At 55.0% G+C, this 22,699-nt stretch overlaps 3 protein-coding genes across 7 annotated transcripts in view; 2 read left to right on the top strand and 1 right to left on the bottom strand.

The window, feature by feature from the left end:
* Positions 1-11,212, top strand: part of ABR (ABR activator of RhoGEF and GTPase) — a 42,157-nt gene extending 30,945 nt beyond the window's left edge. For 3 of the 4 annotated variants that reach the window (XM_074593663.1, XM_074593664.1, XM_074593665.1), the window contains 7 exons: positions 5,021-5,080; positions 5,181-5,290; positions 5,560-5,699; positions 6,195-6,329; positions 6,626-6,731; positions 8,432-8,579; positions 8,767-11,212. In XM_074593663.1, the coding sequence (XP_074449764.1) occupies positions 5,021-5,080; positions 5,181-5,290; positions 5,560-5,699; positions 6,195-6,329; positions 6,626-6,731; positions 8,432-8,579; positions 8,767-8,856 (789 nt within the window). In that variant the 3' untranslated portion in view covers positions 8,857-11,212. Of the gene's footprint in view, positions 1-233; positions 650-5,020; positions 5,081-5,180; positions 5,291-5,559; positions 5,700-6,194; positions 6,330-6,625; positions 6,732-8,431; positions 8,580-8,766 lie in introns of those variants that run through there. The other variant, XM_074593666.1, reaches the window with a different exon arrangement.
* A 1,215-nt stretch (positions 11,213-12,427) lies between these two features.
* On the bottom strand, positions 12,428-16,158 carry TIMM22 (translocase of inner mitochondrial membrane 22). The gene is made up of 4 exons (XM_074593667.1): positions 15,839-16,158; positions 15,249-15,445; positions 14,138-14,210; positions 12,428-13,039 (listed from the first exon to the last, which is right to left on the bottom strand). Exons 1-4 carry the CDS (start codon positions 16,065-16,067, stop codon positions 12,963-12,965), a joined length of 576 nt encoding a protein of 191 aa, XP_074449768.1. The 5' UTR covers positions 16,068-16,158; the 3' UTR covers positions 12,428-12,962.
* Positions 16,159-16,311: 153 nt separating this feature from the next.
* The window catches only part of SPECC1 (sperm antigen with calponin homology and coiled-coil domains 1), a 94,290-nt gene continuing 87,902 nt past the window's right edge, over positions 16,312-22,699 (top strand). For both annotated transcript variants that reach the window (XM_074594401.1, XM_074594405.1), the window contains exon 1: positions 16,312-16,396. The gene's annotated coding sequence lies outside the window, so the exon portion shown is untranslated. The remainder of the gene's footprint in view (positions 16,397-22,699) is intronic.

A 22,699-nucleotide genomic window follows, 5' to 3' on the forward strand; every position in this document is an offset into this window, starting at 1 on the left:
CTGGCTCCTCCGCGGAGCCGGGGATGCTGTGGCTGACAGCGGTGATGCCTCCTGGGTCCGTGGCTGCCGATGGTGCAGGGAAGCGGTAATGGATAGTGATGGATAACGGATAACGGCAGATAAGGGCGGTGGGGAGGCCGGGCAGCCCCTCCAGCCTTGCCGAGCGGCGGCGGGTGGCAGGGCGAGAGTTAAACGCGTGGGGGCCGCCAGGGGGGGGCTGCCTTTGAGTCACTTCCTCGCAGAGGGAGGGAGGCTTTTGGGGCTGCCGAGCAGCCTCTCGCCAGCCTGGCTCACACCCTGAAGATGAGCCCTGCCCGCTCGCCTCCCCGCCGCCCCGGCCGGGCTCCCCTCGCCGGCCCCCGCCACCCCGACCGCCGCTGACCTCCCGCCCGGACCAGAAGGGATGCTGGTGCTGTCCTAAATCAGCCCTCGGCCACCTCCACCCAGGGCCCTCCGGCCACCCTCGTCTCGCCTCCCCGGAGCCGAAGCGGTCATCGCGATGACGGAGGTGCTGGTGCAGCCGGACGGCAGCCCCAGCCCCGTGGGCGAGCGGCCGGAGCGCGGCGTGGAGGAGCCCGAGGGGAAGCGTCCCCCCAACACGGGTGCCCGCCTCTGGGGCAGGGTGCGCAGCAAGCTGCTCCGGCAGAAGGTGACTCTCAGGGTGTGCGGGGAGGGGGACGGCTAGGGGGGACGGTGGCTGTGCAATGGCTTCGCCATGTCACCGGGCTCTTCTGTGTGTGGTGGCTGTAGCTTTTTGGCTGGTGGCTTTGTGGGGTACAGGGGACTCTGGTATGGGGGGGGGCGAAGTTTGTGGGGTCCGTGCGTGGAGCGAGGAGGTCGTTTGGGTGCTTTGGGAGCTCTTTGAAGCAGTTAGCAGCCTGCGGGGTGCTCGTTTCCCTCTTTCCCTCTCCCTCTGTGCGCTGTGGGACTGGGGGACCTGAACCGTTTGTTTCGGGGCATCCTGCAGAGTAGGGGGAGCTCCCCTGCCCTGGCCGAGGTCAGGCTCCTGGGGTGCTGCAGCACCCGGTGCCTGCGTACCCCCTCTCTCTAGGGCGCTGCTTTGTTTGCAACTCACCCACCCCGTGTCCATCCAGGCTTCCCCCAGCTCGCAGCCCTGTCGCAGCCCCCATCAGCCGGTGCTGCCCACCTTTGGGGGAGGATGGAGAGCAAGGGTGGGCAACGGAGGTGACAAGGGAGGGGGCATAGCGCCGTCACAGGCTGTCCCAGAGCCCCCGCCATCTCCCGGGGGGCTCCGGGGGTTTCCCTCCGCGGGGTCTCCCTGCGTGGGGAGCTGCTGGCTCGGGGCTCGGCTGCGACCGCGGGCAGGAGCTGCCTGGGCACGTGGGGGTTCGGTTTGGCAGCAGCGGGGCCGAGGTTTCAGTGTCGGGGCTGCTGGCGCGGCAGCGGGGCTGCCTGTGACGCAGCGGCATTAACCTCGATTCTGTGCCGCCGCCGCTGCTCCCGCAGAGGGGATTAAGGGGCGGCGAGGGCTGCGCGAGAAAGCTGCCCGGCGGCGGCCGCCGGCTGTTGCTGGGTCAAAACATGAGGGGGTTGCGTTTCCCAGCCCCACGCGTCCCCACCGCGGCTTCCCCAACTGGCAGCGCTGGGGCTGCAGGGGGAGGACGCTGGTCTGCACGGTCCCGGTGCGCTGTGGGTGTCTGGTGCTTCTCGGGTCGCTCAGACGGGGCTGCGGATCGCTTTTTTTGGGGGGGCTGTGCTTTGCCACCGACAGCGTTCGCTGCTGTGGGGGCTGTTCTGCCCCTGTTCCCTGGGGAGGGAGCTGCCGGTGCAGGACTCTGGTGGGGGCATCTGCCCGCCGGAGCCGGGGCAGCCATGGGAGGCCAGGCTGGAGTGTCCATGGGTGCCGCGCTGATGGGAAGCAACCCCGGTTGTAGCAGCTCCCCGGGATCCCGCTCCCCGGGGCTGTGGCGGAGATGGCCTCAGCGGCTGAGTCACCGGTTTGCTCCCGATGGCTTCACTCGGGGCTGGAGGTTGGGTGACCTCATGGGTGTGAGGCGCGAGGAAGGGACGTGCCCAGCCCGGCAGCCCCTGCCCTGCTCGGGGCCCTGGCGAGCTGCCACGGGGGTTTGGAGCCATCTCGGCTCCTCACCTGAGAGCGGCGGGGACCCGGCGCTGCCTGGGTCTGTCTCGGCTGCTGCTGCCCACGCAGGAGCTGCATTCACGGCGCACGGCCCGGAGGTGCCTTGAGGACAAAATCCCAGGATGTGGCCTCGTCCCCTCCAGTCCAGAGTTGCCCCGTGTGCGGGGCAAGCAGCAGGCAGGGGCTGCAGGGGGCGAGTGCCAGCAGGACTTGGGGGGGGGGTCACTCTGCCATCGGAGCCTGCCCAGGATGCACGGAGCTCTGCAGGGATGCCCGTCGCCTGCCACGCTGCTGCCTTTCCCTCTGCAGCTGGGGGCCTCGTCCTGCAAGCAAGCACCTTCGGATAATTTGGGAAATCAGGATGTTGGCACATGCCTGCAGCAAGGACCAGGGGGTGTTTCACCTCACTGTGGATGAGAGCGGCACCGCAGCGGATGCTGGCTTGGGCAGGGATGCCATGCTGCCACCGAGAGTCCCCTGAGACCCAGTGGGGAGCAGCCTGGAGAGGCACCGGTGACCCGGCTGAGCCGTTTCCCTGGGTGCAGGCTGGCGTTTGAAGCGGGTTGAGTGCTGAGCTGCCGAAGAGGAGACACCTGGGACAGCAGAATGTCACCTGTGCCATCCTGCACAGTGCTGGCTGTTCCCCGGGGCTCCCTGTCCAGCAGTTCCCCACCAGCTCGGGACATCCCTGCGCTGTGCCGGAGCAAGGCAGCTCCAGCAAGGCTTTGGAGCAGAAGGAGATGGTGGTGGTAGCTGAGATGGGGTGTTTGCCAGCGCTGTGTGGGCAGGAGCTGCCTCTGGCGCTGTGGGTGGATGCTCCCGTCCGTCCTCCCACGCCTGGAGACGAAGCATCGGCCGCAGCTTTGCTTCCCGTGGGGAGCGGGCAGCGTGGTGCTGCTGCCTGCTGCATGGGGTGCCCGCGGGCAGGGCCGGAGGAGAGCTGGGGCCAGGCGACACCCGGTGCCACATGGGTGCACAGGGACCTGCCCCAGCTGCAGGGGAGCCCGGGTGGGTGGCGCCAGCTGAACTAGCCCAAATTCGGGGCCATGCCGGCTGCATGGGGATGATGTCATCCATGGAGATGATTCTGCCCAAGTGGCTGTGGGGAGGTGGCGTGCTCGGGGTAAGGTCCGCGGCAATGGCGGCAGCCAACCTGGCTTTTATTAAGCCTTTCTTCAGAACCCTGCTAAAGCCCTTCCAGATGTGAGCTGCCAGGGCCATCGGAGCCGGGGGGACCCGGGGGACGGGGATGGGGAAGGCGTATGTGGTGGTTGCAATTAAACTCGCGCTGCAGAGCAGGGAGGCCCACGGCTCTCGATGCGGCCGGGGGGCGAAGGGCTTCGCTGCCGCTGCCTGGGGCTCGCAGGGTTGGACGCTGCCGTGAGTGGAACCAGGCTGCGTGGGGAAAAAGGGTGAAAGCGCCCTGCGAGGGGTGGCGTTGGGTTGGCGTTTGGCCATGGTGGGTGCTTGGCAGTGCTGCCGTGTCTGGTCTCGGGTGCCACGGGAGATCCGGCACTGGGGTGGGGGGAACATGAGGGCTTGAAGCAGCAGGGCTGGGGTTGGCAACATTTCGGCTGCAGCCTCGTGATCCTGGTGTCCAGACCTGCTGCAGGGCCTCACAAGAGCCCAGGGCAGCTGCAGCCTTCCTCCTCCTCCTCTTCCTCCCGCTCCCCCTGCTGCCCTCTCCAGCAGCCGCAGGGCTGGCGGAGCGGAGGTGACATGGTGCTGCCATGCGCCGGGGCTGGGGCGCTGGGGAGGGCTCCCCGTAAGGAGCCATTCCTGGGCTGTGCTGGAGACCGCAGTGTTTTCCGTGGCACCACGGCCACCAGAGGAGCTGCTCGGGCTCACCATGGCACAAGGCTGGGCGTGGGGTGAAGCCACGGTACTGGGCCTGTGCCCAGAGCCAGGGCAGCTCAAGCCTGTCTTTGGGAGCATGACGTCTCGGCGTACAAGAAGGGACAGGAGGGACTCCATGGTCGCCCCCATCATGACGTGCGGTGGCTTCATGGGCAGCCAGAGGCTGGGGCAGGGGAACGGCAGCTCTGTGGCCGGAGCAGCAGCTTTGGACATCTTTGCGCTCGCCCGGAGCATCTCCCAACCCAGCAGCTGTAGGAAACTCCTGTGTCCTTGAGGAGTGACCCCGCGCATTTGGCACGAGCCTCGCCTGGCAGCTGCGTGCACGCAGCCCTGGGAGCCCCCACCAGCCCCTGCCAGCTCCCGCATCCCATCCCCTTCCCCGAGGGGACATTAGTGCCGGGCTCTGCCCTGCTGCCTGCCCCGTGCATTACAGGGATCGATGGGGCCAGATCGATACCACCAGCTGGGGACTGAAGAGCCCCAAAAGGCAACTGCACCCGCCTCTGCCCAGCCCTGGGGCCCGGTGCCCACCACGGCACGTGCCGGGACCTTGGGAACACCAGCACCTCGCTGCAGTGGCCGGGTGCCGGAGCAGCATCACCGAGTCCTCTACTAGCCCCAAAGCCAGAAATAGTGGAGCCCGTCATTCCCAGGGGTTATAAATAGCCTCGGCTATGGGGAGACGTTGTTTTTCTGCATGGAAAATGCTGCCCTAGTTCTGTTTCATCAATCCGCTGCCAGAAATAGTCCTGATTTCTTGGAAATTTCTTACTGTTCGGGTGTAGGTTAAAGCGCTGCCTCGCAGGGGCTTGGGGAGGGGAACACCAGGTGGGGAGGCTGAGCCCACCCGGCTTTGGGGCACGGCCAGAGGGACCCCAGACCTTCCTCTCTTCATCCTCCTGCCGTGGGCAGCACGTTGCCAGGGAAGAGCGTGTCCTGTGCCCGACACTGTCTGTGGGTCGGGGGCTTTAGGGGCCACTGGGCTGGCGCGGCAGCAGGACTGGCAGGGGGTTGGCATGGGGGTGCATCCCTGGAGAGCTCACACACCATCTCTCCCCACAGCTGGACCCACAGGCTGTGCAGACGAAGAACTGGCACATGGATGTGATTGAGATGAACGGGGTAAGCGGGACCCTTCCCTGGGGCTGCGCCGTGCCTTCATGTGACGCGGAGGTGACAGGCCAGGGCCAGGCTGCTGGGGCTCACTCCCTGTCTCCCGCAGATCAAGGTGGAGTTCTCCATGAAGTTCACGAGCAGAGACATGAGCCTGAAGAGGACCCCGTCCAAAAAGCAGACCGGTGTCTTCGGGGTCAAAATCAGCGTCGTGACGAAGTACGTGTGGGGCTGAGGGGGGGCTGATCTGCTCCGGTCCCTGTGGGTGTGGGGCTGCCCCACGTCCCCTTGCTCCATCCTTGCACCATGTCCCACGCTCCCACCAATACCAAAGAGCTCGGCTTTTGCTGTCTCCTGGTACTTGCCCGTTCCTTCACTAGCCCCCTCCTTCCCACCCGTCCTGCCCCTGGCCCAGGGTTTGCAGGGCTGGGCTGGCCACCGCGGGGTCCCCAGGGAATCTTTGCTTACGCCTCCGCTTTCCGAGCCAGGCGCGAGCGCTCCAAGGTGCCTTACATCGTGCGCCAGTGCATCGAGGAGGTGGAGAAGAGGGGCATCGAAGAGGTCGGCATCTACAGGATCTCTGGTGTCGCCACTGACATCCAAGCATTGAAAGCTGTCTTCGATGCAAGTGAGTGTCCTGGGGGACGGCCACCCTTCACATCACGTTCCCCTGGGAGGGTTCACAGGCACTGAGACCCCCCGGTCCCCTGCCCTGCAAGCCCAGGGTCTGGTTATTGCATAGCATGTGGGCAAAACGTGCTGGTGTGCCCAGGAAGGGGCTGGGGGCGAGGAGGAGGGTGTAGCTGGGAAAGCAAACGCCCAGAGGTCCCAGCCTTGTTTGTGCCTTGGTGCCTCTGAGCTGCCGCCGCGCCTGGCTGGCTCCTGGGAGACACTGAGTCAGGGCAATGTTGCAAATGGATTTGTAAATTGTTCCGCATCCCATTGCCCAGCCAGGCGGGAAGCGCTCGGCTCTTCCCAGCCCCAGCCTGGCTAAACGGGATCATGGACCCGGCAGTGCTGTCCCTGTCCTCCGGCTGGTAGCCTGCCCGGATAGCTGGGGTGACACAGGGGTATAGAGACACAGAGGGGAAGGAGGCGTCACATGTGGGTGCTCTCTGGACAGATAACAAGGACATCCTGGTCATGCTGAGTGACATGGACATCAATGCCATCGCCGGCACGCTGAAGCTGTACTTCCGTGAGCTGCCTGAGCCCCTCCTCACTGACAGACTCTACCCCGCCTTCATGGAGGGGATTGGTAAGGGATCGGGCATGGGGAAGGGGTTGATGCCCAAGCGTGGCTCTGTTTGGCATTGCCTGCTGTGGGATGGGAGATTCCCGAGGGTCCTTCCTGGCTCAGCTCACTCCGTCCTTGCTGGCTCTGGGCCAGCCCGGGGCTTGTGGTGCTGCTCCCCAGGGCGCAGGCAGAGCCCCGCGGGTTGGGGCCGGCTGCTTGTGCACTGGCTGCAGGGAGGCAAGGGGCCGTGGTGGGTCCCGCTGCCACACAAGGTGTCCCCAGCCCCTGCCCTGAGCCCTCTCCCTTCTTGTCTCCAGCCCTCTCGGATCCTGCTGCCAAGGAGAACTGCATGATGCACCTTCTCCGCTCGCTGCCTGACCCCAACCTCATCACCTTCCTCTTCCTGCTGGAGCACTTGAAAAGGTAATGGCTCGGCTTGCGGCTCCCGGGGGAATGCCCGGCGCGGGCGGGAGGTGCAGGACGGGTCTGTTTCACCGCTTTGCCATGGGGATGGGACATGAGCAGGGTTAGAGCCGGTCTGATTCCTGTGGTGCCTGCGTGGCCACGGGCTGATCCCAAACCAGAGGCAGGTGGTGCTGTGCTGGAGCAGAGCAGGGCTGTGGGCAGCAGTCGGTGCCAGCAACGGCGGCTCGGTGCTGGGCAGGTGGCAGAGTGGCCTTTTCCCCTCCCAGCCCCTCCAAGAGGGTGCAGCCCCAGGTTTGTCCCACTTGCCCCGTCCCTGAGCTCCGGTGCGTTCCCGGCATGCCCCGAGTCCCTTTGGCTGATGCCGGCGTTGGCTTTGCATGGCTCCTCTCTGCGGGCCCCTGAGGGTGCTGGAGGGCTTCTGGAGCCGTTCTGCCCCACAGAGCAGCCCCCGGCAACCCAGGGCCACCAGCCACGGTGCCAACGGGGACTGCGCAGCGCGTGGCCGCTGATGCAGGGTCAGCTCTGCAGGGAGCACACGTCCTCTGGCGAGATGCGGCTCTTGGCTGCCGCAGCTGGTGTGCAGCTGGTTGGACGGGCTGTCCGCGGGGAGCAGCTGGCCTCGGCACAGGACAGGGAATCAACTGGGAGCTGTGCAGTGTCCCCCTGAGCGGGAAAACTGAGTGCTGCGTCCCTTCCCACCAGTCCAGCAGCAGACCCTGCAAAACTAGGTGCAATAATCCCTGTAACTTGTCTGCAGTGGGTGGGCAAGACCCAGAGATAGCTCTGCGGACGTGTCCCAGAGCTGCAGGTGACGCCCCATGTCACTTGTCCCGCGGCAAGTGCAGCCACGTGTGGTTTGCCATGCTTTATCTTGGCCCAGATAAAGCCCATTTGAACCTGGGGATGGATGGTTCTGGGGCTCACTGGGGACCTGAAACCCATGGAGGGCGCGGGGCTGTGGGCAGGGTGGGAGAACAGCGTGCAGAGCCCGGCTGGAGCTGGCCACAAGTTTGGGACCAGGGCTCGCAGCTCATGTTACTTGCATCATGAAGTGGTGTTGTGTTTTTTTTTTTGTTTTTTTTTTTTTTTTCCCCTCTGGTTTGGCTAAAACCAAACAGAAAAAGTGATTGATGCTGGGGGGTGGGGAAGGAAAAAATCCATTTCCATCCTGAGAACCGGGCACAGCCAGTTCCCACATCTGCTCCCCTGGCCGGGGCTCAACCGTGCAGCCTGTGCCGGGGAACACAGCTGCCTCCTAACATGGCAATGTTGTGGCCCTGGTTCCCTCGGTGCGGGCTGGCCGGGGTCCCGTGGGGTCGGAGGGGTAGGGAGCCTTGGGGGGGAGTGGGTGCGGGGAGGCACGGGCTGGTGCGGAGCTCCCCGTACCCTGCCGAGGCTCGAGGAGAGCGGAGGCTCCGCAGCACATAAGCAAGGGCTTGGTCGCTGCCACATCACACCCAGGGCTCCCGGCCAGGCCCGGCGGCTCCGGCGGAGGCCGGGAAGGGGGCAGAGCTCCCTGCCCTGCACCTGGGTTTGCCGGGAGCCGTGAAGGGCCATGGCAAGCAGGAGGTGTCCCACTGGGGCTGGGAGAAGGGAAATCAGCACTCACCCCCCCGCCCCACATCAGCCATGGCTGCCCCCCGCTCCAGGAGAACAGCATTACGGGTTCACGCTGCCTTTCCCTCCGTACCCCACAGGGTAGCTGAAAAGGAGCCCATCAACAAAATGTCTCTCCACAACCTGGCCACGGTCTTCGGGCCGACACTGCTGAGACCCTCAGAGGGGGAGAGCAAGGCACACCTCACCCTGGCCTCTGACATCTGGTCCCACGATGTGATGGCCCAGGTAAGAGCTGTGCTGGCAGTGTGGGGCAGCAGCCCACACCTGCACCCCTGGGGTGGCGACTGGAGGGGTTTACCTGCCTCTCTGAGTAGATTTGTCACTCTTTGCTGGATGTGGCTGCACAGGGACAAGCTGGGAGGTGGCAGCTCTGCTCTTTTCTGGTCTAACACCCCCCGTTTGCTTGCTACAGGTCCAGGTCCTTCTCTACTACCTGCAGCATCCTCCCATCTCCTTCACTGAGCTGAAACGCAACACGCTTTACTTCTCCACGGACGTGTAGCCTGCAGGGAGAAGGCACCAGCTGCAAACACTCCCAGCTCCCTGCTGGGGGACACGGACTGGATCACAGCCCCCCGAGGGAGACCGGCCCGGACCCAAGACGGTGCCGCCTGCAGCTCCTGCACAATTGCGTACCAGTGGCCCGGTCCCACCCCAGGCGCCGTGCCTCTCTGTAAAGTAGTCGTGTCTTATGTCCCTTCTTGTGTTCAAGAATTGTTTTTATGTATATTTGTTCAACGGAAGAGGTAGTGACTGACAAGGGCTGTGGACACAGGCATCCCCCTTGGCTAGTTTTCTCCTGGACTCCTTTCTGCCCGCTCACCCCTACCAGGCACCCCTCGTCTCGCCCAGCTCGAAGCCTGCAGCATCCCACGAGTGCCTGTTTCGCTGCCCAGCTCCCCTGCCCCGCACCTGCATGTGCAGCACCGGCTCGCTTCAGAGGCTGGGAGCTCACGGGCTTCCCTCCCCGGTGACGGTGACGACCGGCTCTGCTTTGGCTTGCTGCCTGCGCAAACGTTGGACCCCGTGCCTGGATCCTGCCCTGGCCCGAGCAAACCTGCGACCATGGGAGCAGAGGAGCAGGGTGCTGCTTCCTCCTCGCCACATCTCTTCTGGGTGCTTTCAGGCCAGTCCCCTCTACAGCCCTAATCCTGTGCTTTGCCTGTGTGTGTGTAGCATGGTGGTTACTTCCCTCGCTGTATCTCGCCTCCGAGTAGCGTTTTGGGATAACCCATCACACAAGGCTGGAGCGAGAGGTGCTGTGCTGGTCTCCGTGCACGGCAAGCTGGAGGGATGGCCAGCCGGGCAGGTCAGCTTCCTCCGCCACAGGCTGACCCCAGGTCTGTGCTCTGGCACCGACAGGGTCCCCATCAGGGCATGTGGATCCCACAATTTTCCCATCAAGCCCTGTCAGGGCAGGGAGCAGGGTCCCTGCCCTTTCCGTACGCCCGTATCTCTGCCGTGGCGAGGTGTGCACCCTCGCACCAGCACAGCGCTGCCACAAGGCTTGCTGACGGTGGCTGCGCCCTGCGGCAGAGCCTGCCGGGGCACCAGCATTCCTACCGCGGCCACGAGAACGGGGAAGTTTTTGTTTCCAGGCACCGGGCAAATGGCAGCACATGGCCCTGCCTCGGTGCCCGGCCCAGCCAGGCTGCCCAAGGCGAGTGCTCTGTGCGGCAGCTGGACGGTCACCCAGCCTGGCAACCAGCACAGGGGGATGGGAGGAGGAGAAAAGCCTTCGTGGCCCTCACTAACGGAGGCAGAAGTGCTTCATTTGCTCTTTCTCACAAAGCAGTTGCTGCTGGGTTAGCCATGCCCGGCCAGCTCAGGTCCGTTTTAGTTAGTGGCTCCAGTGCTTGACCCCCAGGCTGGTGGCTGGAGTTGTCACACCACGTCCCAAGGTAGGACAGCCGCATGCCTGCACTCGCAGCCAGGCTGTGCTCCGTCTGCCCGAGTGCCTGGCTCCTGGCGTGTCCCCCACCCTCCCACACTCCCAGGTAGGTGCTGGTACCTGTTGGGACACAAAACCTTTCGCTCTGTGAGCTGAGTCCGTGTTCTCGTGGGAAAAGCCCCCTCCCCAATTGCGTTGGCCCCGTGCTCTCCTGTGCCAAATGGAGATGGATGAGAAGTGACCAAGCGTATCCCCGCTGACAGCGGCATTGCCTTTACCCTCCCGACTAACAGACTGTTCCAGGTAGAGCCCGGCCGCCTGCCACCGATGCACCAGGTATGTCCTAAGCCCACTGCCCCAGGGAAGGCAGCACCTGCCGGCCCCGCACCAGCAAAGCGACTAAAGGAGGGGAGGTCTTTCAGTCCCCCTCCAAAGGGCTCACACTCCAGACCCTGCTCCTCTTGACTACCAGCTAAACAGAAGGGAAACAGCATTGCAGAAAATAACCAGGCGTCTGTCTTGGCCCTGGACCTAGTAAAGGAGGCCGCGTTTTAGATCTGACTGCACAACGGATCCCTGTGTGTGTCTGACTCGTTACATGTGTCCAAGTCTCTGTCCGCGATACTGTCATTCCAGATGGAGACTCTGTACAGCCAAATCTCCTCCCCACCCCCGCGACAGTGGCTGGAGGCCTGGTCCATACAGCCCCGGCACAACAGGCTGCGGCCATCCCTGTGACTGGCTTTTGCTTGTCCCTACAGGAAGGAAAAGAGCGGCGGGTGGGGGGTGGACTCTTGCAGCTACAGGTAGAATAGAACTGTTAATTAATATTTGACTTTCAAAAGTTGTTAAGGATATATTTTTGTTTGTGTTCTGTTTCAATTTCTGTAGATTATAAACTTTAAATGGCTGTAAACCATGTGAGGAGAGAGAAAAAAAAAAAGTTAATAAAAATGCAAAGCCCCAACATTTGCACAAAAGGAGCCCTGTGGTGTTGCTGTTTGCACTAACCGTTCACCTTGGCATCACAGCTTCTTCGTTTTTCTATCGTGGAAATCTTTCTAGTTGCACTTGAAGCCAGCGGTATAAGCACAGGCATTGCGCCAGGCAATCTTTTAAGAGGCATCTTATGGTTTGGGCTACATCCTTGCATTTCAGTCCATTCTGGAAGAAAAAAACTGGACTGTCTGGAGCCAGCCTGTTTAATCAGCCCCTAATTACTCAAGCTTAAAATTCAGCTGACTTGCACAGCTTCTGGCCTGAGGATACTGAACAGGCACAGCAAGGGCCATCAGGCGATCTGGAAACCTCATCTGATAGATCACATGGTGCTGCCTCTCCACTTCTTCCCATGTGGGAATGGGAGATGATCTGCCTCCAAACTGACCACCGTCATCAGCCAAACCACCCTGCTAGTATTGGCTCTTCCAGGTACGCAAGTGCTGTCACCATTCTGGGATGTCAAACTGTGGATGCAAAGGAGGGGAAGGGGGTGGGAGAACCCTCTTCAGGTGTGCGCGCTGAATCTGAAATCCCGCTGCCTCAAAGAGATGAGGGTGGGTGTTTGTCCTTGAGGAGCAGCTCAACAAAGATTAAAAGCAGCCTAAACTATTCCGAGTATAAAAACTGCCCCCTGAGGTCTGAGAACTGGGCTTGGTTAGACGAACAAGAGGGCTAACATGAACGCAAATCAAAAAGGGAGCAGCTCCTTGAGCTAAAGAACAGATGTTTTGACTTCAGTACCAATGTTCTGCAGAAATAACACTTCACCTTCCCCAGCGTAACACTGGGGCACTCGAAGGTGGTACAGGGACGTGATGGGAAACAGACTGTGTGCTAAGTGAATGCCCAGTTATCTGTCTAACAGTGGTTTATTCTCACAACTCTGCTTTCTGGTGTCACCAGCAAACTGCTGGAACTAATGGTGTGAGCCTGAGGCAGTTAAAGCAGTAGCAAGATTACTTGTACTCCCACTGAGAGGTTAAATCAGGCTAGCCAAGTGGCTACAGAGAATTATACTTCTGCAACAACCTCTTTTTTCCCCCCTTAAACGGTTTTGTTCATCTGCCAGTAACCACACGGTTCTAAGGCTAAGGATTCCTTTTTGCTTTTCCCTTTAAGACGTGGTAAAGAAATCTGGCTCTCATCTCTGTACTTGAAATAAGACAAGTTGTACAGATGGTGGTTTGTCTTCAGCTGGTATTTTAAGAAAAGCCTGGAACAAACTATTTCTCCACAGGATCTTACCTCTCCCCAACAGAGTAGCAAGCTGCAAACCGATAACTGTTAAACACTTGCAGCACGTTCAGATACACGGTAACCTAAATCACTGCATTTCTTTTTTGAAGATTGTCCTCCTGCCTCTTTTGATGCTAGCAACAGACTTAATTAAAATCAGACCCAAAGGATCGAAAAAGCTCAAAGTCCAGGCTTGTTTCCTGGAAACTGACAGTCAGCTGATCCATCCTGGAGATACTGCTCACTGCGCCTGGCTCCATCCTTGCATACTCCCGCAAGTCTGCCCGAAGCAGCACGCCAGGGCTCAGAGCCAGAGTATTGTTAGTCATTCAGGAAAAGCAGCCAACACCATCCAGCTTGCACTGATCAGGACTCCAAAGGCAGCGGAAAGGTAAGCCTGGTGGTTCTTCTGCCGTGATGCAGGCTCTTAGCAGCAGCACTGGAACGAAAGGGAAACTTGCTCCCAAGGGATCCCACTGTTACCGTAGATAGTAATCAATTGCGGCGGAGAAAGCGGCAAATCCACCACAGCCGATAACCCCTGCCTTCAATCCAGCTGCAATGCAAAAAGGGTGGGAAAGAATGAGACAAAACAGGAAAGCTGTTTTACTTCCCAGTAACTAGCTTATGCTGTGCTGGTTTGAAGAGCTTACACCTGCAGGAACTTGGCGGTCCTCTACCAGGAAAACACTGGCACTACCACTGCCCAAGCTGAGGGGGGGAAGCTGGCACACATGGGGCTTAAACTACCACGGCTGGACTAGCTCAGCACGCTGGCTGGGTGCTGTGTTGCTGTCTTCCCCCAAGGGCTGGAAGAGAAAATGCCAGTGGTCACTGCTGATTTCAGCGTGCTCTGATCTGAGCACTGCAAGTGGCTTTGCTGTTGAACTAGGGATGGATAGGAAGAGCAGCTGCAGCTTTGAAAGCTCTAAGAGGATTAGGTCCAGGATAGACACAACTTAACAAGCTCAATTAGAAGCACTTTCTTTTCTTTTATGCTCTGTGGACAGGTTTTTTTCTTAGGCAGAGGTGAGAGAAGTTTGATATTTCTGATGAGCAGAGCAGCTCTCTTCCTACTTGGGGCTCTTCTCCAGATGTTGCTAGCACTCAAGGCTTCCCAAAGTCCCCGCTAGTGCCTGCTGGACTAAAATCCCAGTGTTCCTGCTCTTTTACAGCTAAATAGAATTGTCTGATTGAACTGATACATGAGAAAGGAGGAAAGCATTTTACAAACCGTGCAAATTAAGAGTTACTGCCAGTGAAATAGTATATATAAGTAGAGCTCTGTTAAGACAAGAGCTGTAGCTTCCGAGAGTTGCTCAGTATGTATTTTTGGCTCCCTCCTCGCGACACCGCAGAAGAGTGTGCATAGCTAACACAGTTTCCTGATTTTTTTCTTTCAAGTCACTTCTCTTGATTCTCCTCCAATCTCACTGTCCTGTACAACCAAGCCTTCCCTACACACACGTATCTTTCAAGCTGACAGGAAAGGGATAGAGATAGCATTTCTGCCAGTCTGAAGTACACTCTCAGGTTGACGTCACCATAACCTCGTGCAAAGAGATTTGTAGTGTGTGTTCCACTAAAAACACTGCATGCTGCATAACCAAATCGGAGCCTTATCACAGAAATATTGATAGCAGGCACTACCAACCTCTGAAGCCGATTGCTCCTCCTGTGATGCAGCCGCTAATAACACTATTCTTCCAGTCCGACTTTCCACGATACTGTGGAATTAAAAATCAGAGTCAAGAAGTAAATACGGAATAAACACTCAGCGTCTGTACTAATACCAAGAAAGATTAAATGACCTTCCAGCCCCTTCTCAGCCGAGGATGTTTTTCCCCTCTATTCTCAGCAGATGGCCCCCTGCACTCTCAAACATAAGACTTGCAGGGCCAGGAGAGGAAGGAATGGGTCACCGGGAGAGGTAAGACAAATCTGTATGGTGCAATGCAGTGCTATGGCAAAGATTCTCAGGTGAGCCGATACGGCCCCCAGAAGACAGCACTCCGCACTAGCACCAGCTCAGAGATTTCAAAGGCACTATAACCACACGGGTGCAACACCAAGCCTGGCCGTGCAGCCTGGGTCTCAGCACAGGTGAGAGTCACAGCACTCTGCTGACAAAGAGGTGCTATTTCCACAGCCAGAGCACACTAGTTTTTCACCAGGGCAGAGATCTCTCTGTCTCACTCCACTGGACGAGCAGATACACTTTTCTTCTAGATGAGTTAAGAAATAATTGTGTCTTTCAATTAAAAGGCAGTACCGAAATTCATAACTGGCTAATTCTGCTATTTAAGAAAACGGATGATGGATTTACCACTGAGCTGCACAAGGTCATTTCTTGCTGTAGGGGCATGATGAAAACAGGCCCGTTACCTAAGAACTTTCATGTAAGGATCCCTTTCTGCATATGGAATTTTTAGAGGCTCAAATTACCATGTTGCAACTCACGGTTTGATGTTTTAAAGTAACAGCAAGTACTTGTAGCTAGGGTTTTAAAAAGTAACACCTATGCTTGCCAATACATTCAAGACTTGAAATGAAAATGACTTCGTTATTGCGTGATTTTCTGCTCATTCTGTCAGCGAACAGCAGTTCTGAAGACAGATCTCAAAGCTGAAAATCTTTGATGGCCAAGAAACAGAACAATAAAATCCCCCGTTACAAAGGGGATATACATACTTATTTGGAGCTAGTAAAATAGATTATTAAGTGTACAAGAAAACATTTCTTAATGCTTAGAAGTTATTACTCACAGATTCTACCACACATTCAGTGCAGGAGAACATGGCGCCCACAATGGCGAAGTTCTTTGCGTAGGATATGCCTCGCTGTCCCATATCTTTGAGAACCTCTTTTGCGGTTGGCGTGCGATATGGATCCTTGGGATCAAACCCGACGTTAGTGTCGATGCCAGCTGTGAAGACACCAAATGCGCCTCCCAGAACAAATCCTGTAAAAGACAGAGTATAAAATGAACCTTGGCTCCAGCCGCACGTTCCCCGCAGGCACCGGAGCACCTCCGCTCCCACGACCTGCCAATGCTGCGGCGTGACAGGGGCAGGCCAAGAGCACAAATGGCCTGTCTCCTGATACTACAGCCACTGTTGCTGGCACCCTCCTTGCTGCCAGCCCATGCTGTGCTGAGGAAAGGCTGTGCACACCTCGTCCTTTGCAAGGGAGGCAGGCAGACAAGAGATCCCTCCCCGGGACCTGGGACAGACACTGGAGGAGGTGTCCACAGGACACCTCCCCATCCACCCCTTTACCGACGCCATTGGGGACACCACCACCACAACCCCGTCCCTCCAGCCTCCCCCGTCTCCCCCAGCCGCCCCCGCCGCACCTCCCACGCAGGCCAGCGCCGCCTTGAAGGCGCAGCTCTCCATGGCCCGTTCCACCATCTTCTGCTCCTCGCTCTTCGGCGGGCTGGGGATGCCGCCGAGGGCGGCGGGGTCCCAGGCGCGGGGCTGCCGCTTCTCCCCCACCAGGTGCTGCAGCAGCAGGCTGTACTGCAGCGGCGTCGGGGGAGGCTCCGGACCGCCCGGAGCGGAGGGCGGCGGCGTTGCCGCCATGACCGACCTGGGACGCCCGCCGCCGTGTCCAGGCCCACTCGAGGCGCCGGTAACGCGGCTCCCGGCAGCCGCGGGGGCTCGCGGGAGCTGTAGTTCTGCTGAGGGGAGGTGCCAGCCGCCCTGCGCCGCGCCGCGACTACATATCCCAGCGTGCTCCGCGGCAGCGCCGGCACGGAGAACTACAACTCCCGGCAGGCACCGGGGGCGGAGGGGGACTACATTGCCCGGCGTGCTGCGCGCCAGCCCCCTGGCGGCCGTTAAGACCGCTGCAGGTGAGGTGAGGGCTCCGGCTGCTGGAGCATCCTCCGGAGCGGCGGCGGCAGCAGCAGGTGAGCGCGGCTCCGGCTCGGTCAGCCGGCTCTGGTTCTAGCCGGGGCAGGCCGGCGGCTTCGCCCGGGGTCAGTCGCGGGAGGGCTGAGGTGCCGCAGTGCGGGACGGAGTCTCTCTGCCCTGGCTGAGGTGCGGGGAGGGGGCGGGAAGCCCTGAGGTGTCGCGGCGTCGGCGCCGTCCCCCTGTCCTCCCCCGGTCGTCCTCCTCCCTGACTGACTTGTGGCTGCGCCGGGGTCTGAGGGCAACAGGTCCCGCAGCACGGGCGGGCGTAGCTTCTCCCCCTGCCACCCCTCGGGCGGCCGGGACGAAAGGGGAGCGTGAGGGCAGCGGACCCCGGCGGTGACCGGGCAGGAGCCGAGCCCTGGTGCCGGTGCAGGGACCAGCTCCGGCTCAACCCTTGTCCCTGTGGCCCACCTGAGGTGTGGGGAGGCTGGAGCCCGGGCCGGGCGGGGGTTTACCCCAACACCCTTCAGGTGCTGTCTGAGGTGGGAGCTGAAGACCCTCATGGCACCCCAGCGCGCGAGCCCTTAGCCTGAGCTCAGAGAAGGCATCTCTGCTCTTCCATGTTTTCCACAGGCCAGGTGAAAACGCTGGAGTCTCAGGCTGTCTCCTGTTGCCTTTCAGGGGAAACCCTGGTCGTCTCTGGCGTAAAGCGGCAAATTTTACTGCAGGACCTGTATATCTCAAAAGGGCTTAGAGAATAACCAAAATCTGTCTTTCTGTCACAAAACGCAAACTTAGCTCGCGTCAAATCACATAGAAATCTTGGTTCTTGGGTGCTTGTTCTGTTTGATAATGACTTGAGAAATGTTGCATTTGTGCTTTTTACCCTTCGTAAATGAGGCGCCGTGAACACTAAAAATCTGCGGGCTTTGCTTGTGTTGCGTTTTGCTTAACCTGTTCTAGTTTCTTTTTCTTGTGGATAAAAACCAGTTTTCTGCTCAGCTCAGCACAAATGAAGGCAGGTATGCCTTAAAAAAATAGCTTTCTTGACTTTTTTTTTTAAATATTTTAATTTTAAAAGTTGCCCACAAGTTTTTAAACCCCTGAGAAATAGCTGTGATGTTTTCAGTAGGATACTTCAAAATAGTGTATGTCAATAACTTAAAATTATTTAAAAGATTTAATAGTTATTTTTAAACACTGCATTAAGTATGAAATCTTCCTGATACCCTGAAATACAACTTTTCAGAGATCCCGAAGTAATCAATTCTCTTTCTTTTTTTTTTAATCCTTTGCACTTTTTTTTTTTTTGCTTATGTCTTAGCTTAGGACTGGATATGTATGTTCAAATAACAGTTTAAATTGATGGTTTTATCACTTCAAATCTTTCATGATATGAAGTTCGTTTTCATTAACTTTCCTCTTAAATTCCACTGCCCTCTACTGGCTGGACCAGTAGCGTCCACCTGCCCGGCGCTCTTTCCAGTCTTTTTTTATTCCTTTTTTTCGTTTGTTTGTTGGCTTTTTTTTTTTTTAAGGTCAGAAACCGTTTGAAGAGCATGCTGTGAAAATGTACTAAACCAGTATCTCTACAAGGTAGAGAAGGCTGCTGGCAGGATGATCTCCCTAAGGAGCTCTGAACTTTAGATTTCAATCTTCTTGATCCAAACTAACCTAGTTGGGCTGATCTTGAGGTCACGCTGCAAAGCCTATTTTTCAAAGGTACGAAGGGAAAAAAGGTGTGTTAGATTTGGACTCTGAGCACTGAGAGTTTACACGTATAGCTGGGATATTGTTTCGACTGTCTTTTCTCTATTCCCGCATTTTGGAGAAAATGCTGGGTTACTATTTGCTTGTAAATATAATATTTTTACACATAAACGTTTTGTAAATATAACTATGTAAAATAATTATATTTATTTATAAATATTTGTGTATATAACTATATATGTTATATTCCACCCTCTTAGGTGTTTAAAGAGTTTTCTCCTTTTCTCTTTCATGCTGTTCTGTGCTCTACATATGAGCAAATACATCTGCTTGAGTACTTGAATAATTTCATCTGCCTGAACAGACTTTTCATGTGACTGAAATCAGATGGAGGATTAAGGCTCGGAGCGAGAATCAGAGAGGTCAACATATATTTGATAAATAAGTTGTTCAAATGAAACTTTCAGCTGTTTCTTTTTTATAAGCCTGTGAACCTTCATTATTGCAGATGTGTGTAGCCAATGCGTTTGATCCTCTTCCTTCACCAGGCTCTTATCTGAATGCTGTTCCTGAAATTACCCTTTCATCTTGGAGCTGTTAAGTCCGGTATAAGAGCTTTGGTTATTTTTAACCTTCCCTAGTCCCGGATATGAAACATTTTCGTTTTGTGCGAGAGTGCCTCTTTCCTGTGTGATGACAGCATTAGGTGCAGATGATCATGAGTTTTTCTACAGCCTGCAATGGACGCAATGCTCCAATGTGCTCAGCGTCTGTTTCAGCAGAGGGCAGCACATGGGGATATTAAATAATTGCATTTCACTTGACCTTTACAGTGACGCAGTCTTTCTCCCACGCTTCAGTGTTCTTCAGACAGGATAAACCTTGGAAATAATGGGGGGTTTGTCTGAAATTCTGTTTTTGCATACGGCTCGTAGTTGTAGAGTTCCCAGGTTTTGAATAAGTGTTGTGTGTCACTTTTGGCATTTCTATTTTTAAAAAATAAATTTTCATAGCCCTCAACTTTATTTTGTAAAACTGCCAGTTCTACAATCTTTTCTGAAGTTATTTAGCTGTGCAGGAAGTGGCTGAAGGTGGAAGTCAACAATAATTAGATTAAATCCATTCTTTACTCATGTCTACCTGCGTTCACCTTTGTTTTGGCTTACCAGAACTGTAATGATCCAGGGGAATGAGAGGATGAGGGGATAAATTAACTTATATTTTCATGAAAAAAGGAAAAGCTTTCCGTCACACCACAAGTAGAAGAAAGTATGGCTGCTTTGCAGTTGGTCACACTGCTGACCTTCCCTCTTCTTCAGTAAGGAGGTTTCCAGTGGCTACAAAACGAAGTATGCTGCAGCCTGCTGGGCTCTGGTTCTGGCAGCACTGTTTAATGTTTCTATTCTGTAGTCTTCTCATCTGTATATTAAGGCTGATGCTTTCCGACTTCTCATCCAGGTTGTGAATGTAGCATCCTTTTTGTTGTTTAAAAGATTTTAGGTTTGAAAGGACATTGGAGAAGTGCTTTGTGAATTATACCTAAATTCAGTGAAGGAAGGTTGCTTTAACTTCTGTACTTCCCTTGGCTCATATGAGTTTAACCAATTTATTTGTTTGAGAGTGCGGTTTGTTTTTTTTTGGTTTTTTTCCTCTTCTAAGCTAGCAAGGCTTTCCATGTTGGAGAATACTGTCACTACCGCAGCAAACAGATAAAGTACTGAAAAAAGGTTGGACTGTAGCTAGATGGCAAGTGTATAGGAGTTAAAACTGAAAAGGCATCCTGACTCACCTATTTATTTTTTTTTTTCTTTAGGTCAATCTAAGATAGACTGCAGAGGGAGATGTTTCAATAAAATCTCCTTTTAGGATCAGCAGACTTGTTCCTTGTGACTCTGCTCTGTAACTCAGAGAGAAGGAGCAGGATGTGGGTTTTCAAGATGACTATATGATCCTGTCTGCTGTCTTTAACGTTTTATATCTCAAAACGCATATCCGTTTTGAAATTAAGGTGGTTTCTTTGTGTTTGTCCCACTTCAGCAAGTTATTCCTTCCCCTCTTCACAATTTCCCTAATGTTACACATACTTTTGTTTTTACCTGTGAAATTTGAAATGCACTTGTGTGTCATGGTCTAAAAAAAGATCTGTATAAAGTTTCAGACATCGTCATCTCCCAGGGATTTTAGCTGTTGCTATAGAAGCCCAAAGTCTCTTTTGAAAGACCTTTCCAATATAAAGAAGTTGATACTGGGGGAAAGTTGTCATGGAAATATGCAGCAAAAAGAGAAAGGAAATCTCAATTTGATGACTGTTACATAGGCTCAGCTAGCTTGGTGAGGTGGCATCATATCCAGAGATCTGATTCTGCAGATTCTCTTTGTTACATTCCAGTGGACTGGAACAGTACAGACTAGAACCTAAAGAAATAAATTATTTAACACTTATATAACCAAAGATAGCTCCTCAACTCAGTAAACTTCATGTTTACCCAGATTCAAGTTTCCTCCCTGCATAATACCATCTAAAAAGCAGTATGACACTATTCCTTGGGCTACCCAACCCTCCAGAAGGGGAGGCAAGGTCCCCTTGGAGCCAAGTTTGTGGCTGTGTTGCAGGAACACGGCTTGTCAGTTCCCTGGTGTCAGGCCATTGGGGTTGCTGCAGAGAGGAACGTTATCTGCAGCCACTACTGATGTTCCTCCGTTGGAAGGAACCCCCTCCAGGTGACGTTGGCAGGCCAGGGAATTTCCAGCAGCCTGGTTCTAACATGGGATGAGCTGCAGCACAGCTTTTTATTATGCTTCTGGCAATGACTGCTCTGAAAGGATTTATAGAGCTACCACTATTGAAATGAGGCTTTCAGAAGCAATTTTTAAATGACTAACTAAAAATAGTTTATTCTGCAAGCTTCAGTGCCATTTCAGATTTGAGCTGGAGTCCTTTGTGTCCAGCTAAGTGGTGGTATAAGCAGATCTCTCTTCAAAAATTGTGTCCACTTACACTATTGCTAAGCCTGGTTGTTTCCCTGGTTTCTAGCTTTTTGTGTTTTTCTTACTAAAGCCTTCTGGTATCTAATAGATGTGATTATGAGTGAGCTGCCTTTAAATATCTATTAGCAGTGTCACCATGGTAACTGCTGTAAGAGTTTCTTGCTGGTAGAAGGTTTCCAGCTCCCCGAGATACAACAGGGCAAAATGCTAGGGCTGTTTTTTTTCATGGTTTGAATGAGATCACACACAATAGCAAAGAGATAAAAATAATGCATTTCTTATTTTTAATGACAGTGGAAAGGAATAAGATTGCTTTTGGAGTCTGTCCTCAGCTCAGAGAATAGAGGACAGTTACACGGGCAGGGACAGACCAAGCTTTCCGTGGAGAGCATGCCTTTACCAGCAGACTCCTGCAGGAAGAGGAAAATGTCACTCTCCTCAGCTGAGCCAACACTTGGCCTTTCTTTTGATACTCTCAACAAGTGAACTAATTATTCCTAATGAAGGATGCAAAATCGTGGTATTCCACTTGCCACAGGAGCAGGCAGAGTTGCTGAGTGATTCAGTGTCAAGTAGGAAAAAATTGAGCTGACTTGTGTGTTCTCTCCTCGTTTCTTTTTGTTCCCAAACTGCTGGGTCTTTGCTCCAGGCCTTCAGCTGCCCTGTACCAGGCTAGCAGTGTTAGTTGGGCAGTATCCAGAGTGACTTTCTTGCTGTCCTGGATTTCCTAGTCTTCCTCTCTCCTTGTCTTACCTCTGCTTTCTTTCCCAAGTTCTTGTTGCTTGGCCAATCAATCCTGTTTTGCTCTGTAATGACAGTTGTTTCTGTAGGTTTCTCCACGTGACAGCTTCACTAATGTGCCTCATGCGAACTCTGCCACCTCAGGGGGTTGTTCTGCTTTCTTTTTTTTTAATGGTAAACAGGTCGCAAACTCCATAGGATACTTCTTCCTTTTCATGCAATCTGTTCTCTTGCTTCATTACACTCCTGTTTTTGTATCTGCTGGAAACTTTAAATTATCCCTTTCTTCTATAGAAACTTGGAAAGCTGAGCACCTATTTCTGCTGTTCTCCCACTTCATTAGCTGTGCCTGCTGCTTTTGGCATATGGACCTTCTACCTTTTGGTAAGGGAGGCTTCCTTTCGTGTAACAGGCTGTTCGGTGTAGCTCTTCAGTAGAAGAAAATGGGAGGCTGAGCTTAGGGACCTCGAGGAAAGGTGCAATTTGCGTTCGCTTTCTATGTCTGTGTGGGAGGACAGCGGACGTGACAGAGCCAGAGCCGGTGGTCCTGTGCACCTCTGTGACGGAAAGAGTCTGCCTGTCTGGAGGATGAGTTCGCGCTGATGAAGTGCTGATATTTGTATCATTGCATGTTTCTTAATAGTTATTTTGTAACACTGCGGTTTATACTTGGAGGATCTCGGTGTTTGGGTACTTCAAATTTCAGCTGCACGGTTAAATTTTTCAAGTGTGCTAAGTTGATTTAAAAGTTTAAGCAGCAGCAAACATGTTCGTTCATACAAGCTGCCTGGAAGCAAGGAATTGCTGATCTTTAATTTAGATTCTCCCTTTTTTTCTGGATTTGGTTATGTCACCGAAGCCAAACTTTTATACTCTGATGGTGGGTGCCTATGTATAACAATATGCATGTCCTTTGCAAA

Source organism: Larus michahellis, chromosome 7, assembly GCF_964199755.1.
Source record: "Larus michahellis chromosome 7, bLarMic1.1, whole genome shotgun sequence".
Classification (NCBI taxonomy): Eukaryota; Metazoa; Chordata; class Aves; order Charadriiformes; family Laridae; genus Larus; species Larus michahellis.

Bases quoted from the DNA above. Each gene is read 5' to 3' on its own strand.
- TIMM22 (XM_074593667.1), bottom strand. From the start codon at position 16,067: ATGGCGGCAACGCCGCCGCCCTCCGCTCCGGGCGGTCCGGAGCCTCCC. The intron at 15,446-15,838 runs GTGCGGCGGGGG...TGTCTTTTACAG, and splicing joins GGCGCTGGCCTGCGTGGGAG to GATTTGTTCTGGGAGGCGCA. The intron at 14,211-15,248 runs GTGAGTAATAAC...TTAATTCCACAG, and splicing joins CTGAATGTGTGGTAGAATCT to TATCGTGGAAAGTCGGACTG.